The 15,633-nt window shown below is 70.9% G+C and overlaps 1 protein-coding gene across 5 annotated transcripts; it reads left to right on the top strand.

The window, feature by feature from the left end:
* The first annotated feature begins 4,242 nt into the window (after window positions 1-4,242).
* On the top strand, window positions 4,243-15,003 carry DPF1 (double PHD fingers 1). Of its 5 annotated transcripts, none has more exons than XM_048832855.2 (12): window positions 4,246-4,386; window positions 7,925-8,085; window positions 8,878-8,970; window positions 9,404-9,531; window positions 9,734-9,823; window positions 10,086-10,164; window positions 11,010-11,144; window positions 11,799-11,849; window positions 12,665-12,784; window positions 13,213-13,325; window positions 13,984-14,065; window positions 14,202-15,003. In XM_048832855.2, exons 1-12 carry the CDS (start codon window positions 4,304-4,306, stop codon window positions 14,270-14,272), a joined length of 1,206 nt encoding a protein of 401 aa, XP_048688812.1. In that variant the 5' UTR covers window positions 4,246-4,303; the 3' UTR covers window positions 14,273-15,003. The 5 variants fall into 5 exon arrangements, with proteins under 5 accessions (XP_074978542.1, XP_048688812.1, XP_048688811.1 ...); XM_048832854.2 differs by having other exon boundaries at window positions 8,878-8,985; XM_048832856.2 differs by lacking the exon at window positions 4,246-4,386 and adding an exon at window positions 6,720-6,868 and having other exon boundaries at window positions 8,878-8,985.
* Window positions 15,004-15,633: the final 630 nt, after the last annotated feature.

Below are 15,633 nucleotides of genomic sequence, written 5' to 3'. Positions count from 1 at the left end.
GCCATGCTGCCTTGGCACGGCACACGGCCCCCAGGGCTCCGTCACCCCTGCACCCCCCAGGCATGGCCCATCCAGGCCCCCCAAGGCGCTGGCCGTGCCCCCCGGCGAGGGGGGTGCTCTGCTGGGGGTGTGGGAATGCTGCTATGGTAACTGCCCCCCAGCGGGTGGTTTGGGACCCCACGGGGGGGCCTTCCCCTGCCCTGGGGAACTGTCGGGGGGAGCCATGGCCCAGGGGTCGCAGCCGGCTTCGGGGCAGCTCTGCGGGAGATGTGGGGGTTAGAGAAAGGAGGCTGCAAGGGGGGGCAGACGGGGGGTCCCACACCACCCTGCACCTCCGAGCCAGCCCCTGCCCTGGACCCCTTGGGGCCTCCTAGGGGGCAAGGCCCTGTGCCCCATTCCCTGCCCCCCCGACCAAGCCAGCCTCTGCCCTGGGGCCCCCCCAGCGCTCCCTAGGGGGCAGGGCCCTGTGCCCCATTCCCTGCCCCCCCGACCCTGCCAGCCTCTGCCCTGGGACCCCGGCACCCCCTAGAGGGGAAAGGTGGGTGGGCGGGTGGATATGGGGGCAGCGAGACGGTTGGGGGGAAGAGAAGAGAAGGGAGCGGGTCTGTCACACTGGGGGCAGCGGTGGGGGTCTGTGTTGGGAGAAGGGGGGACTCCAGAGGGCTGGGGGGGGGATGCAGCTGCCGCACCTAGTTCTCATCCAGCCACAGGAAACGCCCCACTTACCCCTCCCCCAGCCTGGCCCCCAACCTGGATACAGCTCCCACCACCGCCTCCGCAAGGCACCCTCCCAACTCCCCCGCCAGGCCAGGGAGCCCCCCAGCTCTGCCAGTGCCCCTCACTCCCGACCCGCAGCCCCCTGCTCCCCCCCAGCTCTGCCGGTGCCCCTCACTCCCGACCTGCAGCCCCCCCCAGCTCTGCCGGTGCCCCTCACTCCCGACCCGCAGCCCCCTGCTCCCCCCCAGCTCTGCCGGTGCCCCTCACTCCCAACCCGCAGCCCCCTGCTCCCCCGCAGCTCTGCCGGTGCCCCTCACTCCCGACCCGCAGCCCCCCGCAGCTCTGCCGGTGCCCCTCACTCCCGACCCGCAGCCCCCTGCTCCCCCCCAGCTCTGCCGGTGCCCCTCACTCCCGACCCGCAGCCCCCTGCTCCCCCCCCAGCTCTGCCGATGCCCCTCACTCCCGACCCGCAGCCCCCTGCTCCCCCCCAGCTCTGCCGGTGCCCCTCACTCCCAACCCGCAGCCCCCTGCTCCCCCCGCAGCTCTGCCGGTGCCCCTCACTCCCGACCCGCAGCCCCCTGCTCCCCCCCAGCTCTGCCGGTGCCCCTCACTCCCGACCCGCAGCCCCCTGCTCCCCCCCCCAGCTCTGCCGGTGCCCCTCACTCCCGACCCGCAGCCCCCTGCTCCCCCCCCAGCTCTGCCGGTGCCCCTCACTCCCAACCCGCAGCCCCCTGCTCCCCCCCCAGCTCTGCCGGTGCCCCTCACTCCCGACCCGCAGCCCCCTGCTCCCCCCCCAGCTCTGCCGGTGCCCCTCACTCCCGACCTGCAGCCCCTGCCAGCCCAGCCCCAGGCTCCCCCACAGCTCTGCCGGTGCCCCTCACTCCCGACCCACAGCCCCCAGCTCTGCTGGTGCCCCTCACTCCCGACCTGCAGCCCCCTGCTAGCCCAGCCCTGGGCTCCAGTGCCCTGAAATCCAGAGGGTCACTGGCCAATAGAAGGAGCCCAGCCAATGTCAAATCCATCCCGTGCGGGGGTACAGTCCTGGCAGCTGCGGAGAACCCCCCACCCCACACTTCTGCCAGAGCCTTGGCACTGCCCTGAAGTCTCAGCCCCCCCCCCACCTCCCCGGCTCATCCAGTTCCAGCTCCTCCCCCCGCCAGACATCGGGGGCGTGTGGGGCGATTCCTGCCCGCTGGGCTGAGGCCTGGCTGAACTCATCGCAGAGAAGCCAGCGGTTGGGCGCGACCGGCACCCCCTGCGGGCACTGTCTGTTCCTGCCGTCCGAGGGAATTTTCCCAGTGTACAAGCAAGTTTCGACTCTTGGGGAGACCACCCGCTCGATGGTTTGAGCCGCTCGGCGTGATCTGCTGGCTGGGCTCCCTGGGGGGCTCCCTGGACTGGACTGGGCTACAGAGTGGAAACAAACACATAACACCCTGTGCTCACCCAGCTTTCGCCTCCCTGATTCCCCTACAACCAGGATCCGCCCTTCCCGGGCCCAGATGCCTGTTCCTGCTCAGTAGGGGGAAACATTGGTGTCAGCGGTGGGATATGGGCAGGGCAGCAGGTCAGTGCCCCATGGGGGCTCCATCACCCAGCCCCTCCTCCCACTCCAGGGTCGCTGGTGGGTGCAAAGCAGTGCACAGGAGATGCCGCCCCCCACCCCGCAGATTTCCCATCATCCCCCGGAGCTGCGACGGCTGCAGCGGGGGAGGGGAGACAGATATAGATAGATATATATATATATTTGCCTTATCTCGAATAAGGAAATGGATCACTTGTGGTTGCTAAGGTAACCAGCAGCCAGAGATACTCACCGGCTCTTAAAGGAGACGTGCCTGGGGGGGGGGGGGGGCAGCTGTTTAATGTGGAGCCCTGCCATGTATCACAGGGGGCAGGCACTGGACTGGGACCCAGGAGATCAGGGTTCAATTCCCACCTTTGCCATGGACTCCCTATGTGACCATGGCCAAGTCCCTGCATCTGTCCACGCCTCAGCTTCCCAAGGGGCAAAATGGTGATAAAAATCCTACCTGTGAGCCCTTGGGGGCAGGGTGTGTCTCCCTTTGGGTCTGTGCAGCCCCCGGCCGGTCGGGGTCTGGACGGGGCCCCCAGTCCCAGCTGGGCACTGCTGCAATCCCAGCGAGGCTGGGGCCTGGCAGAGGCAGGTCCGTTTGCTGGCTGGGCTCTGGGCCTGGCCTGGGCGGTCCCTGGGCACAGGGGAAGCAGGCGGCCAGCTCGGCTCGGAAGGGCAGTGGGGACAAAGGCCGGGGCCATACGGGTTGCTCTCGCTGGGTGGAGCTGGGGTCGCTGGGATGGGCTCTCTGCCAAGCCTGCCCTCCCCGCCCAGGGGAAGCCGCTGCAGCAAAGGAAGGTTGGGGAATTTCCAGCTCCTGGGATGCCCCCAGCGAACGCCCCAGCTGGCAGGAGAAACCCCCCCATGCCAGCCTGGGCCCCGCCAGGCCTCAGACCATCTCGGGACATGGCTCCAGTCACAACAGCTGGCATGAGTGTAGCATGTGTCAGCTACAGGCGGGGGCACGGGGCTGGGCACCAGGACTCCTGGGTTCTCTCCCCAGCTCTGGGAGGGGAGTGGGGGCTGGTGGCTAGAGCAGGGGGGCTGGAAGCCAGGACTCCTGGGTTCTCTCCCCAGCTCTGGGAGGGGAGTGGGGGCTGGTGGCTAGAGCAGGGGGGCTGGAAGCCAGGACTCCTGGGTTCTCTCCCCAGCTCTGGGAGGGGCGTGGGGGCTGGTGGCTAGAGCAGGGGGGCTGGAAGCCAGGACTCCTGGGTTCTCTCCCCAGCTCTGGGAGGGGCGTGGGGGCTGGTGGCTAGAGCAGGGGGGCTGGAAGCCAGGACTCCTGGGTTCTGTTTCAAGCTGTGTCCGTGGGCACACAGAAAGGGCCAGCGGGTGACAATTCCCTTGCGTGACCCCCACATGTGGGGCGTGCTCCGGTGCCAGCCGTGACCGGTGCGTTCCAGCCCAGGCAGAGCCTGCGGGAGGGGGTTTGGTGTCGGGGTGGGGCTGGCCGGGGGGCTGGACATTGGCTGGGACCCAGGCGACAGGGCCCTTATCTGGGGCGGGGACCTGGGTCTGTGCTTTGGGCTGGAGCCTCAGTCTAGATGCTGCCATGATTGCGGGGGGGGGGGGGATCCTCCCCTTCAAGCTGCTGCCCGTCTGGCATTTGCTCAGCCCCCCCCAGCTCACATCCCCCCCATCTCTAGACAGAACCGACGGAGGGGAGGGCGGGTCAGATAAGCAGGAGCTGAAGGTTTTCACACACAGACCCTCCCCCCCATCTGCCATGACCCCCCACACACACACACACCTGTGCCCTCTGCCCTGTCACATGAGCCACCCCCAGCCGGTGCTCTGGGGACCCCCCCGCAGTGAAGCCCCCGGCCATTGGGAACCAGAGGAAGGTGGAATTGCCCCCTCCCTGCGGGCGGGGGGGGCACCTCCCCCTGCGTGCAGGGCCCCGGCCTGCCTTACCGGGGGGGGGGGCGGACTACGTTTCCCAGGATGCAGCTGGAGTTTTGGGAGGCCCCCGATTGGCTGCCCCTGCCCCACGGCAGCCCCGGGGAATGAATGAAGCTGCAGCGGGCTGCGGCGAGCCGGGCGCGGAGCCGGGCTGCGGGGATGGCCGCGGCGGTGCATAACCCGCTCAAGTCGTGAGTACCGGGCCGGGGGCGCCGAGCGGGGGGCGCCTCCATTGTGCAGCTGATGCCCCCCCAAACCCCGCCCCTCCGGCGCCCCCCCCCCGCACCGCTTGAATCCCCTCCCGGGGGGCTCGCGCTGTGCCGGCGCCGGGTCCCCCGGGGGGGGCGCCCGGGGGGGGCAGATTCCATTGTGCGGCGGGCCGGGGGGGCCGGGGGGGTCACCGCTGGAGCCCGGATTCGGGCCGGTCGGCGGGGGGCGGGGCCGAGCCCCCCGGCCCAGTTACCGCGGGCGGGGGGGCGGCTGTCGCGGTGCCAGGGGGACAAAGTTCCTTGGGGGGGTCAGGGGCCTGGGCCAGAGTCAGCCCCGCCTTCCCCCCCCGGCCACCCCACCTTCCACCCCCCCCCCCCCCGCCAGCCCCACACATCCTTCTGAGCGTCCAGCGCCAGCCAGCCCCTGAGCCAGCCCCATCTGTCCCTCCAGCCCCACGCCCCCACGCAGGTCCCCACCCAGATCCCTGGGTCCATCGCCAGCCCCACCCCCCTCGATCTGTCCCCGTCCAGAGCCATCCCTGCCCCCCCAGTACAGCCCCTTCTGTCCGTCCATCCCCAGACACGCCCATCACCTCTCTGGCCCCACACCTCCGCCCGCTCGCGAGACGGGCCGTGGGTCTAGGCAGGTGTCTTCCACCCAGCGGGGGGGTCACTGCCGCCGCATGTGGGGGGCTGAGGGGTGCAGTCACAGCCCCTCCCCGCCTGGCCTGAGATGGTTCTGTCCTAAGCACCCACGTGACGTGGTTAGTGACACTCGGCTCCTGGGTCGGGGGAAACTGAGGCATGGAGTGGGGAAGGGATTCGCTAAAGGCCTGTAGCAGAGCTGGGACTAGTCCCGACTGCCAGTCCCACCTGCGCTAGCATTAGACCCCCGTCCCAGGGCCAGGGCTAAAACTGGTTAGCCAGGACTCCTGGGTTCTTTCCCCAGCTTGGGGGGCGGGTGGTCTAGTGGTTAGAGCAGGGGGCTGGGGGCCAGGATTCCTGGGTTCTCTCCCCAGCTTGGGGGGGGGGTGGTCTAGTGGTTAGAGCAGGGGGCTGGGGGCCAGGACTCCTGGGTTCTCTCGCCAGCTGGGGGGGTCTAGTGTTTAGAGCTCCCCGCCGGAGGCCGAAGGGTTAACTGGGCCCTCATTAGCATCTTATTATCCCTGCCCCGCCCTCCCGGGGCCCCTGGCTGCGGGGGGTCCCTGGGCCACGGGAGGTGCCTGCCCGGAGCCCGGCTGGGCGCTGCCCCAGCCGCGAGAGACGGTCCCGAGCTCGCAGCTTGAAGAGACAAGGGCAGGGCCATTAGCCCCATGTCACAGGTAGAAAACTGAGGCCCAAGGTCACCCGGGGGGCAGGACGCCTGGGTTCTCTCCCAGCTCTGGGAGGAGAGTGGGGGGTCTAGTGGTCAGAGCAGGGGGCTGGGAGCCAGGACGGCTGGGAGCCAGGACGCCTGGGTTCTCTCCCAGCTCTGGGAGGGGAGTGGGGGGTCTAGTGGTCAGAGCAGGGGGCTGGGAGCCAGGACGCCTGGGTTCTCTCCCAGCTCTGGGAGGGGAGTGTGGGTTCTAGTGTTCAGAGCAGGGGGCTGGGAGCCAGGACTCCTGGGTTCTCTTCCCAGGAGTGACTGGCCAATGAGATAGGTCAGGGCCTGCTGTCCCCCCGACCTCCTGCAGTCCGGTAAAGGAGCCCCCCCGCCGGAGACTCCAGATACTACAAGGGGGTGGGAGGTCAGAGGTGGGGTCTGTCCTGGACCTTGGGGACCCCGCCCCCTATTCCAAGTGGGGGGTGGTCAGATCAGATTCATTTTAACTTCCTGGGGAAAGGGTCGTGCTTGGATCAGCTGAGCCCCCCCACTGTAAGCTGGGCCCCCCACCCCTCTGGCCCCATCCCCACGGCAGGGCCCTGCCCTGATCCCAGTTGCAAGGGGGTGCTGGTGCAGGGAGGGGGCTCCACCCACAACCCCCCCCATCTCCCCTGACACTGAGGGGGGCCGGGACGGGATACAAAGGGGGGGCAGAGGGGGCGGGGTTGGGATGCAAGGGGGAGCAGAGGGGGGCTGTGACTCCGGTCCGCCCCCCCTTCCATTTGCACCTTCCCTGAGCCCCCCAGGTCCCTCCCTCACTGAGTGACCCCCCCCAGGCCCAGCCAATCCGCCCCCTCGGGAGGCGGGCCTGCCAGCTGTCAAGCGCGGGGCATGCTGGGAGCTGTAGTCCCTGCCCGCTTCCAGCTGTGCCCCCCCGTGCCCCCCCCGCCATTGCACCCAGCGCCGCCTCGCGCAGCCCGGGACGGGCCCCGGGGCGGGACCGCAGCCAAGGGGGGGTGCGGGGGGGGCAGCATCTCCCGGCGTGCACCGGGGCGCGGCGGGGGGGGCGATGGGCTCCCCCCGGCTGGGGAATGAATGAAACCGGGCCGGAGTCCGGGGCGGGCGCGGGATGGGCTCAGCCGGGCAGGAGCCGCTCCAGGGGTGAGTGAGAGCCGGGCCCCCCCGGGCCCCCCCAGCCCTCCCCCGGACCCCCCCACCTGCCCCCCTAGACCTCCCACGGACCCCCCCACCTCCCCCCCAGACCTCCCCCGGGCCCCCCCCCACCTGCCCCCCAGCCCTCCCCTGGACCCCCCAACCTCCCCCGCCTGCCCCCAGCCTCCCCCCCAGACCTCCCCCAGACCCCCCAACCTCCCCCCCAGCCTCCCCCGGAGACCCCCCAGCCCTCCCACGGCCCCCCAGCCTCCCCTCCCAGACCCTTCAACCTCCCCCCCCAGCCTCCCCGGAGACCCCCAACCTCCCCCCCCAGCCCTCCCCTGGACCCCCCAACCTCCCCCTCAGACCCCTCAACCTCCCCCCCCAGCCGGCCCCCACAGTCTGCCCCCCAGACCTCCCCCGGACCCCTCAAGCTCCCCCCCTCAGCCTGCCCCCCAGACCTCCCCCAGACTCCTCAACCTCCTCCCCCAAGCCTGTCCTGCCGGTCTCCCCCAAACCGCATCCCCAGCCTGTCTTCCCCTCCCCTCTGCCAGACCCCTCAACTTCTCCCCCCAGTTTGACTCCCCCCCCCCAGGCCCCTCAACCTCCCCGCCCTAGCCGGACCTCCAAGTCTGTCATGCCTAGCCCCCCCAAATCAGATACCCGGCCCCACCAGTTTAGCCCCGCAGCTCCCTCAACCTCCACCCCCAACCCCCCCCCCCCGCATCTCCGAGCCTGACCCCGTACCCTCCCAACCTTAGCCCCCAGCTTGTCCCATAGGACCCCAACCTGCCCCCTCTGGCTGCCCCAGACACCCCAGCCTGCGCCCCCAGCCTGTCCCACTGCGCTCGCCCTCACCCCCCCCAGCCGGGCTCTCCCAGACCTTCCCGCCTGCCCACCAGACTCCCTGGCTGGGGGGCGCGGGGCCGGGCAGCGCCCGGGTCTGGCGGGGGGCGCGGAGGGGCCGCGCGGGGGGGGTACGCTCGGGGTGGGGGGAGAGCTCAGAGGCTCTGTGGGGTCGGGGGGCCGGGCCGGCCCAGCCCCCCTGACCCCCCGTCTCGCCAGCCTGGGGGAGGAGTTCTACCGCGAGGCCATCGAGCATTGTCGCAGCTACAATGCGCGGCTCTGCGCCGAGCGCAGCTTGCGCCTGCCCTTCCTCGACTCGCAGACCGGCGTGGCCCAGAACAACTGCTACATCTGGATGGAGAAGACCCACCGGGGGCCAGGTGAGCCCCCCCGGCCCGGCCCCAGCCCCCCCGGCCCGGCCCCGCCGGCGCCCCCCCGGCCCGGTCCCCCCGGCGCCCCCCCGCTCCCGGCCCGCAGCCCCCCCGGCGCCCCCCCGCTCCCGGCCCGCAGCCCCCCCGCTCCCGGCCCCGCCGGCGCCCCCCCGCTCCCGGCCCGGCCCCGCCGGCGCCCCCCCGCTCCCGGCCCCGCCGGCGCCCCCCCGCTCCCGGCCCCGCCGGCGCCCCCCCGCTCCCGGCCCGCAGCCCCCCCGGCGCCCCCCCGCTCCCGGCCCGCAGCCCCCCCGGCGCCCCCCCGCTCCCGGCCCGCAGCCCCCCCGGCGCCCCCCCGCTCCCGGCCCGGCCCCGCCGGCGCCCCCCCGCTCCCGGCCCGGCCCCGCCGGCGCCCCCCCGCTCCCGGCCCGGCCCCGCCGGCGCCCCCCCCGCTCCCGGCCCGGCCCGCAGCCCGCCCGGCCCGGCCCGGCCCGCAGCCCTGCTGGTGCCCCCCCTCTCCCGACCCGCAGCCCCCCCAGCCCAGCCCTGCTGGTGCCCCCCTCTCCCGAACCGCAGCCCCCCCAGCATAGCCAGTGCCCCCCACCGACCTGCAGCTCCGCCGGTGGCCCCCCGACCCACATCTCACCCCAGCCAGTGCCCCCCCCGACCTGCCGGCACCGCCCCGACCCACAGCCTTGCCGGCGCCCCCCCAATCGCGACCCGCAGCGCCTGCAGCCGAGCCGTGGGGCTATGAAGACTGGGGATGGGGGGGACTCTTGGTGCTCATTTCACGTGCCCCCCCAGGCCTGGCCCCGGGGCAGATCTACACGTACCCGGCCCGTTGCTGGCGCAAGAAACGACGGCTGAACATCCTGGAGGACCCACGTCTGAGGCCTTGTGAGTTCAAGATCGGTAAGGAACCAGGAGGGCGGGGGATGGGGGGCGGTGGGGGGGGGCATGGGGGAATGGGGGGAGATTCTGATCCTGGTGCTCTCAGCCCCTCCCTGTCGTGGCCCCCAGATCATCCCCCCCGCACCAGGGGCTTTGGGGGGGACAGGCGAGGCTGAGGTTGGGAGGAGGGGGGCCATTGGGGGGGCCCAGTTGGTTTCCATGGTAACGCTGAGGGAGATCAGAGCCTAGGGGTGGGGGGCACCCCCTAATTACAGCCCCACCTGACCACGGTGCGTGGCTGGAGGTCGTTTGGGTGGCATTTAGGTGAATTGCAGCCAGTGGGGCGTTACCGGGGGGTCTCTCCGAAGGTGTCGGAGCACTTGGGGGGGGTCTGTATTTGGGGGCTCTGCCCAGCCGCTCTGACGTGATGCCCCCCCAGACTGCGAGGCCCCCCTGAAGAAGGAGGGGGGGCTCCCGGAGGGGCCGGTGCTGGAGGCCCTGCTCTGCGCTGAGACGGGGGACAAGAAAACGGAGCTGAAGGAGGAAGAACTGGTGCTGGACTGTCAGGTGAGGACCCCCCCCCGCAGCCCCCCCTTGGGGCACCAATCTCCCCCCAAGGGCCCCCCAATCCCTCCCAGGGGTGAGCCCCCCTTGCGTTCGGTCCCTGCCCCCAGCCCATCCCTGGGGGGCTCCCTGGCGTGGCGGTGCTGTGGGGGGGCAGGGCTCTGACCCCCCCCGGCTCTGACCCCCCCCCCCCGGTCTGTGGCAGAAGCAGCAGGTGGGTGAGTTCCCCCACGACCTGGAGGGCGACGACCTGGAGGACGACATCCCCCGGCGCAAGAACAAGGCCAAGGGCAAGGTGGGGCGGGGGGGTCTGTGGGGGAGGGGGAGCTGGGATGATGGGGGAAGGGGGGTGTATGGGGGTGGGGAGCTGGGGGGGTCTCCGGGTGCGGGGAGCTGGGGAGAAGGGGCCGGGGATGGGGAGGTGTATAGGGGAGCGGGAGCTGGTGAGAGCCCAGCCCCCCGGGGCATCCCCACCCCTGTTGGCTCTGTGCTGGCCCTGGGGTGGGAGCCGGGGGGGTGCTGTCCTGCTGCATCTCACCCCATTCCCGGCCCCCCAGGCCTACGGGATCGGGGGCATGCGGAAGAGGCAGGACGCCCCCTCACTGGAGGACCGTGACAAGCCTTACGTCTGTGACAGTGAGTGTGTGGCAATGGGACCCAGGCGTCCGGGACGGCAACGCAGGGCACTCGCCACTAGGGGTCCTACAACCCCCGGCTCTAGGGTGTGGATGGGACCCAGGCGTCTGGGGCGGCAACGCAGGGCACTCGCCACTAGGGGGCCCTACAACCCCCAGCTCTGGGGTGTGGATGGGACCCCGGCGTCCGGGGCGGCGAGGCAGGGCACTCGCCACTAGGGGGCCCTACAACCCCCGGCTCTGGAGTGTGGATGGGACCCCGGCGTCCGGGGCGGCGAGGCAGGGCACTCGCCACTAGGGGGCCCTACAACCCCCGGCTCTGGGGTGTGGATGGGACCCCGGCGTCCGGGGCGGCGAGGCAGGGCACTCGCCACTAGGGGGCCCTACAACCCCCGGCTCTGGGGTGTGGATGGGACCCCGGCGTCCGGGGCGGCGAGGCAGGGCACTCGCCACTAGGGGGCCCTACAACCCCCGGCTCTGGAGTGTGGATGGGACCCAGGCGTCCGGGGCGGCGAGGCAGGGCACTCGCCACTAGGGGGCCCTACAACCCCCGGCTCTGGGGTGTGGATGGGACCCCGGCGTCCGGGGCGGCGAGGCAGGGCACTCGCCACTAGGGGGCCCTACAACCCCCGGCTCTGGGGTGTGGATGGGACCCCGGCGTCCGGGGTGGCGAGGCAGGGCATTCGCCACTAGGGGGCCCTACAACCCCCGGCTCTGGGGTGTGGATGGGACCCAGGCATCCGGGGCGGCGAGGCAGGGCGCACCCCTCAGCTCCCCGCCCGCGGGATTCCCGGGGGTCTGAAGAGGGTGGGGCTGGTCTGGGGCTCTGACCCTGCCTCCCTCCAGTCTGCGGGAAACGCTACAAGAACCGGCCGGGGCTCAGCTATCATTACACCCACACCCACCTGGCGGAGGAGGAGGGCGGCGAGGAGAACGCGGAGCGACACCCCCTGCCCCTGCCCCGCAAGAACAACCACAAGCGTGAGCCCCGGGGCTGCAGCGCCCCACTGCCGGGTGACTGTGGGGTGGGGGGGGGGCCTGCAGCGCCCCACTGCCGGGTGACTGGGGGGGGCCCATGGGGGCTGCAGCGCCCCACTGCCGGGGTGACTGTGGGGGGGGCGGGGCCCTGCAGCGCCCCACTGCCGGGGTGACTGTTGGCGGGGGGGGGGCTTGCAGCGCCCCACTGCCGGGTGACTGTGGGGTGGGGTGGGGCCCCTGCAGCGCCTCACTGCCGGGTGACTGTGGGGTGGGGGGGCCCCTGCAGCGCCCCACTGCCGGGTGACTGTTGGCGGGGGGGGGGCTTGCAGCGCCCCACAGCCGGGTGACTGTTGGCGGGGGCGGGGGGTGCTGCCTGGTTTCTAATTGTTCAGTGGGGGGGTAGTTTTGGGGGGACCCAGCCTGGCCCCATTCTACCTCCTGCTCCATGTCCAGCCCCCCTCCGGAGGTCCCTTTGCTCTGGGGGGTGCCAGGGAGCCCTGGGGGCTCACCAGACCGGGCTCCTCCCCCCAGGGCCCACGCTCTAGTCAGGGGTGTCTGGGTGGGGGACTCCCCCCAATCTCTGTCTGTTGGGGAGCTGGACTGGGGGGGGCAGCTGGCTTTAACCTCATTCTGTCTGGTTTTTGCTGTTCCCATCAGAGTTTTACAAAGAATTGAATTGGGTCCCCGAGAACCAGCGCAGACACACAGGTAACCCCCCCACGCCCCGGGGCGGGGCAGGGCCCCCAACCCGGCTCTCAGGCCCGACACCTGGCCCGGTGCCCCAGCCCCAGTTTGGGGCCTTGAAGGGGACCTGGAAAGGAGGAAAGTGACTGCCTGGGGCAGCGGGGCCAGCCCTGCCTGCCAGGGGAGAGGCCCCCCGCCGAGCCCCCCGTCCTGCAGCCCAGTGCCCCCTAGTGCCCCATGGGGCTGTGATCTCAGACATGAGGGAGCCAAACCCCGTTTGCTGGAAGAGGTTTGGAGGACTCAGATTGGTGCAGTTTCAGGCCCGGGGACCATCCGGCCCGAGAGCTCGGTGTGTGGCCGCGCCCGGCGCGGGGGGCTGGGCCGGAGCAGCTCTCCCGGATCTCACCCCGACTGCGCCCAGCCCCGGGGAGGAAAACGCTCTGAGTGAGATTCCTCCCTGGGAGCTGCCCAGGTCTGGCCCCGGGGCCAAGGCTGGGCTGACCCTTCCCAGCCAGAAAGGGGAGAAAAACACAAAAACCCGCTGGCTCCTGGCTCCCCCCCTGGAGCGGGGCCTGCAGGGCCCTGGAAGGCCGCGGGTGGGCAGCTGGGGGCAGCATCAGTCTGCCAGGGCACTGTGCGGAGGAAGCTCGCAGCAGGGGGAGGTTGCTGGGGGGGGAAGGGTTGGCTTGTTGCATAACCCAGGGATTCCATGTTGGTACCGGGCTGTGTCGGGTGCCCCAGGGCCAGGGGTGGGGGTGGGGGCGGTGTTAGTGGGGGGGCTGCATGGGGCTGAGCCTGTTGCACCCCCTTCATCTCCGCCCCTGCTCGCTGTTTTCCAGCTAAGAAAGCTCCGGACGGCTCGGTCATTCCCAACGGGTACTGTGATTTCTGTCTCGGCGGCGCCAAGAAAACCGGCTGCCCCGAGGATCTCATCTCCTGCGCGGACTGCGGGCGCTCCGGTAACGACCCCCGGCCAGGCCGGGGCAGCCGGGGGCGCGGGTGTGACGGGGGGAAGCTGGCAGGGGACAGAGCCGGGCGCGGCTGGTCACGCTGCCCCTGCTGGAGGGGGTGAGCCCTGCTCTGGGCACGCGCGGAGGACGAGGTGTCGTTTCCCCCCCCCCGTTCCCTCCCAGCCCGGGGCAAATGAGGCCAGGCTGAGCTGTTCTGCATTTCGCTCCTCTGCGGGGGGCACGGGAGCAGGCCTGGGACGCCCCTGGCTGGGGGGCTCGCTGCGGCTGCGGCTGGTGTCCTGAATTTGCTGGGTCTCAGCCTGGCGGGGGCGGCTTCCCAAGCTGGGCAGGTGGTACCGGGGGAAGTAGCGGGGGGGAATCGCTTGCTCTGGGCCACCCCCCACCCCCCGACTCTCCCCGCTCTGTGCCCCCCGCAGGTCACCCCTCGTGTCTGCAGTTCACGGCGAACATGACGGCGGCCGTGCGCACCTACCGTTGGCAGTGCATCGAGTGCAAATCCTGCAGCCTCTGTGGTACCTCGGAGAACGACGTGAGCCGCCCCCGGCCCCTGCAGCCCCCCGCTCCCCGTACGCGCCAGCCCCCCGCTCCCACCTGCTGTTCCCCCTGCAGCCCCCCGCTCCCCGTACGCGCCAGCCCCCCGCTCCCCATACGCGCCAGCCCCTAACCGCCCCCACCTGCTGTTCCCCCTGCAGCCCCCCGTACACGCCAGCCCCCCGCTCCCCGTACGCGCCAGCCCCTAACCGCCCCCACCTGCTGTTCCCCCTGCAGCCCCCCGTACACGCCAGCCCCCCGCTCCCCGTACGCGCCAGCCCCTAACCGCCCCCACCTGCTGTTCCCCCTGCAGCCCCCTGTACACGCCAGCCCCCCGCTCCCCGTACGCGCCAGCCCCTAACCGCCCCCACCTGCTGTTCCCCCTGCAGCCCCCCGCTCCCCGTACACGCCAGCCCCTAACCGCCCCCACCTGCTGTTCCCCCTGCCCCCCCTGAACCTGCCAGCCCCTAACCGCCCCCACCTGCTGTTCCCCCTGCCCCCCCCCGGCCCTGACCTCCCCACCCCCTGGACCTGCCAGCCCCTCCCTCCCCCTTGCCCCTCCTGGGAGTGGGTCCCATCGCTGCCCCGGGTGCCCCCCAGGGGAGGTGGGGGTCACTGCTCCCCACTGACCTGCCTTTCCCCCCCTGCCCCGGCAGGACCAGCTGCTGTTCTGTGACGACTGCGACCGGGGCTATCACATGTACTGCTTGAACCCCCCCATGGCAGAGCCCCCCGAAGGTGAGTCCCCCGCTCCCCCAATCCCGCATGGCTGGCTGGGGGGACTGATGGGCCGGGGCTCCCCTGCAGGGAGGGGCTGCGGGTTAGGTTGGGGGCAGGTGGGGGGGCCAGGCTGACGCTCTCCCCCCGCCCACAGGGAGCTGGAGCTGTGACCTGTGTCTGCGGCTGCTGAAGGACAAGGCCTCGGCTTACATCACGCTCACCTAGAGCCGCTGCCCCCCCCCCCCCGAGAGGGCTCCCTGGGGGGGCACTGCGACCAGAGCGAGTGGGAGGACCCCCCAGCCATGTGCCCCCAGACTCCAGCACCCTCAAACCCTGCACCTGGGGGGGCTCCTATGCCCCCCCCAGCCAAAATCCTCCTCAAAGCCATAACTCCAGGTGGGGGGGGGGCGTGCTGGGCCTGGGTGCTCCGGGGGGGGGCTGCTCCCCAGAGACCCCCCCCGACTGGCTGGGGGATGCAGGGGAAGGGGCTTTTGCATGATGTGGAAATAGAATTGTTTGTTTTTCCTTTTCCCAGGGCTGGGTGGGGACCATCAGTGTGTGGGGGGGGAGCACTGCCCCCCTTAGTGCTGGGGCGGGGGGGACTAGTGCGTTCACTGCTGCTCCCCTGTTCCCTGGCACAGGCCCCAGTGCGGCATCTCATGGGCCCCCCCAGCCAGCTGGGGTGTATTTATTTTAGTGCAAGAGGAACCGCGGGGGGGGCAGTGCCCCTCACTAAAGCTGTTTGATGTGGGTGTTTATTTTCTGTTGTTCCTGGTTCAAGAAAAAGGGGGGGGTAAAAAAGCTGCCAGGGGCAGGTGGGGGCTCGAGCAGTGGCCAGCCCGGGGGCAATTCCCGCCGCCCGCACGGCCCCCCCGCCCCTCATTCATGGTGTCGTGCTGGTACTCTGCCGTCTGCAATGTGCTTGGATTGTTCTGTGCATTAAACCATGGTCCATGGCCCGGCCTTGGCGTCTTTCCTCCCCAGAGCTGGTGAGAGAACCCAGGGGTCCGGGCTCCCCCCCCCTTTAACCTCTAGACCCACCCCCGCCCCCAGTGCTGGCAAGAGAACCCAGGAGTCCCAGCTCCCACCACCCCCGGTCTAACCCCTAGACCCCACTCCCCTCCCCGAGCTGGTGAGAGAAGCCAGGGGTCCAGGCTCCCAGCCCCCCACCCCCAGAGATGGGGTGCACACAGGGAGTTTGGCCAGCAGCCCCTGGCCCTGGGCATCACAGCAACCAGCGTACCCAGCCCCCTGTGTGGTATGTGTGGGGGCTGCTAGGTGCAACCTTCAGGTGTGACCTACTTTTTACCCGGCTTATACCCCAAGCTGCTGGGTTAATCTTTGCACTCCAGGGGGGGCTGCTCCCAGAGGGGGGAGTGATGTTATGGTAGCAGACCCCTGCTGGGGTCACGGTGCTCAGGATAAAGGGGATTTTCAGCCCTCCCATCAGGCTGAATTCATGGCTGAGCAGATGGCAGCCCATGGGGGGGGCTCCTGACCTGGGCACAGGGCCATGGTGCACTGGCCACACCAGCTGCAGCTACCAGGCTGAGACAGGACAGGCAGCAGCCGCGGGCTCGGGCAGT

Source organism: Caretta caretta, chromosome 23 (assembly GCF_965140235.1).
Source record: "Caretta caretta isolate rCarCar2 chromosome 23, rCarCar1.hap1, whole genome shotgun sequence".
Classification (NCBI taxonomy): Eukaryota; Metazoa; Chordata; order Testudines; family Cheloniidae; genus Caretta; species Caretta caretta.
Note: the sequence above shows the minus strand (reverse complement) of the source record. Positions and strands in the feature narration are given on the sequence as shown.

What these genes read in the sequence shown, in the direction of transcription:
- DPF1 (XM_048832854.2), top strand. Translation starts at nt 4,304, where the DNA reads ATGAAGCTGCAGCGGGCTGCGGCGAGCCGGGCGCGGAGCCGGGCTGCG. An exon ending in AGAACAAGGCCAAGGGCAAG is followed by an intron (nt 9,824 to 10,085) that starts GTGGGGCGGGGG and finishes CCGGCCCCCCAG; the next exon opens with GCCTACGGGATCGGGGGCAT. An exon ending in CATGGCAGAGCCCCCCGAAG is followed by an intron (nt 14,066 to 14,201) that starts GTGAGTCCCCCG and finishes CCCCGCCCACAG; the next exon opens with GGAGCTGGAGCTGTGACCTG.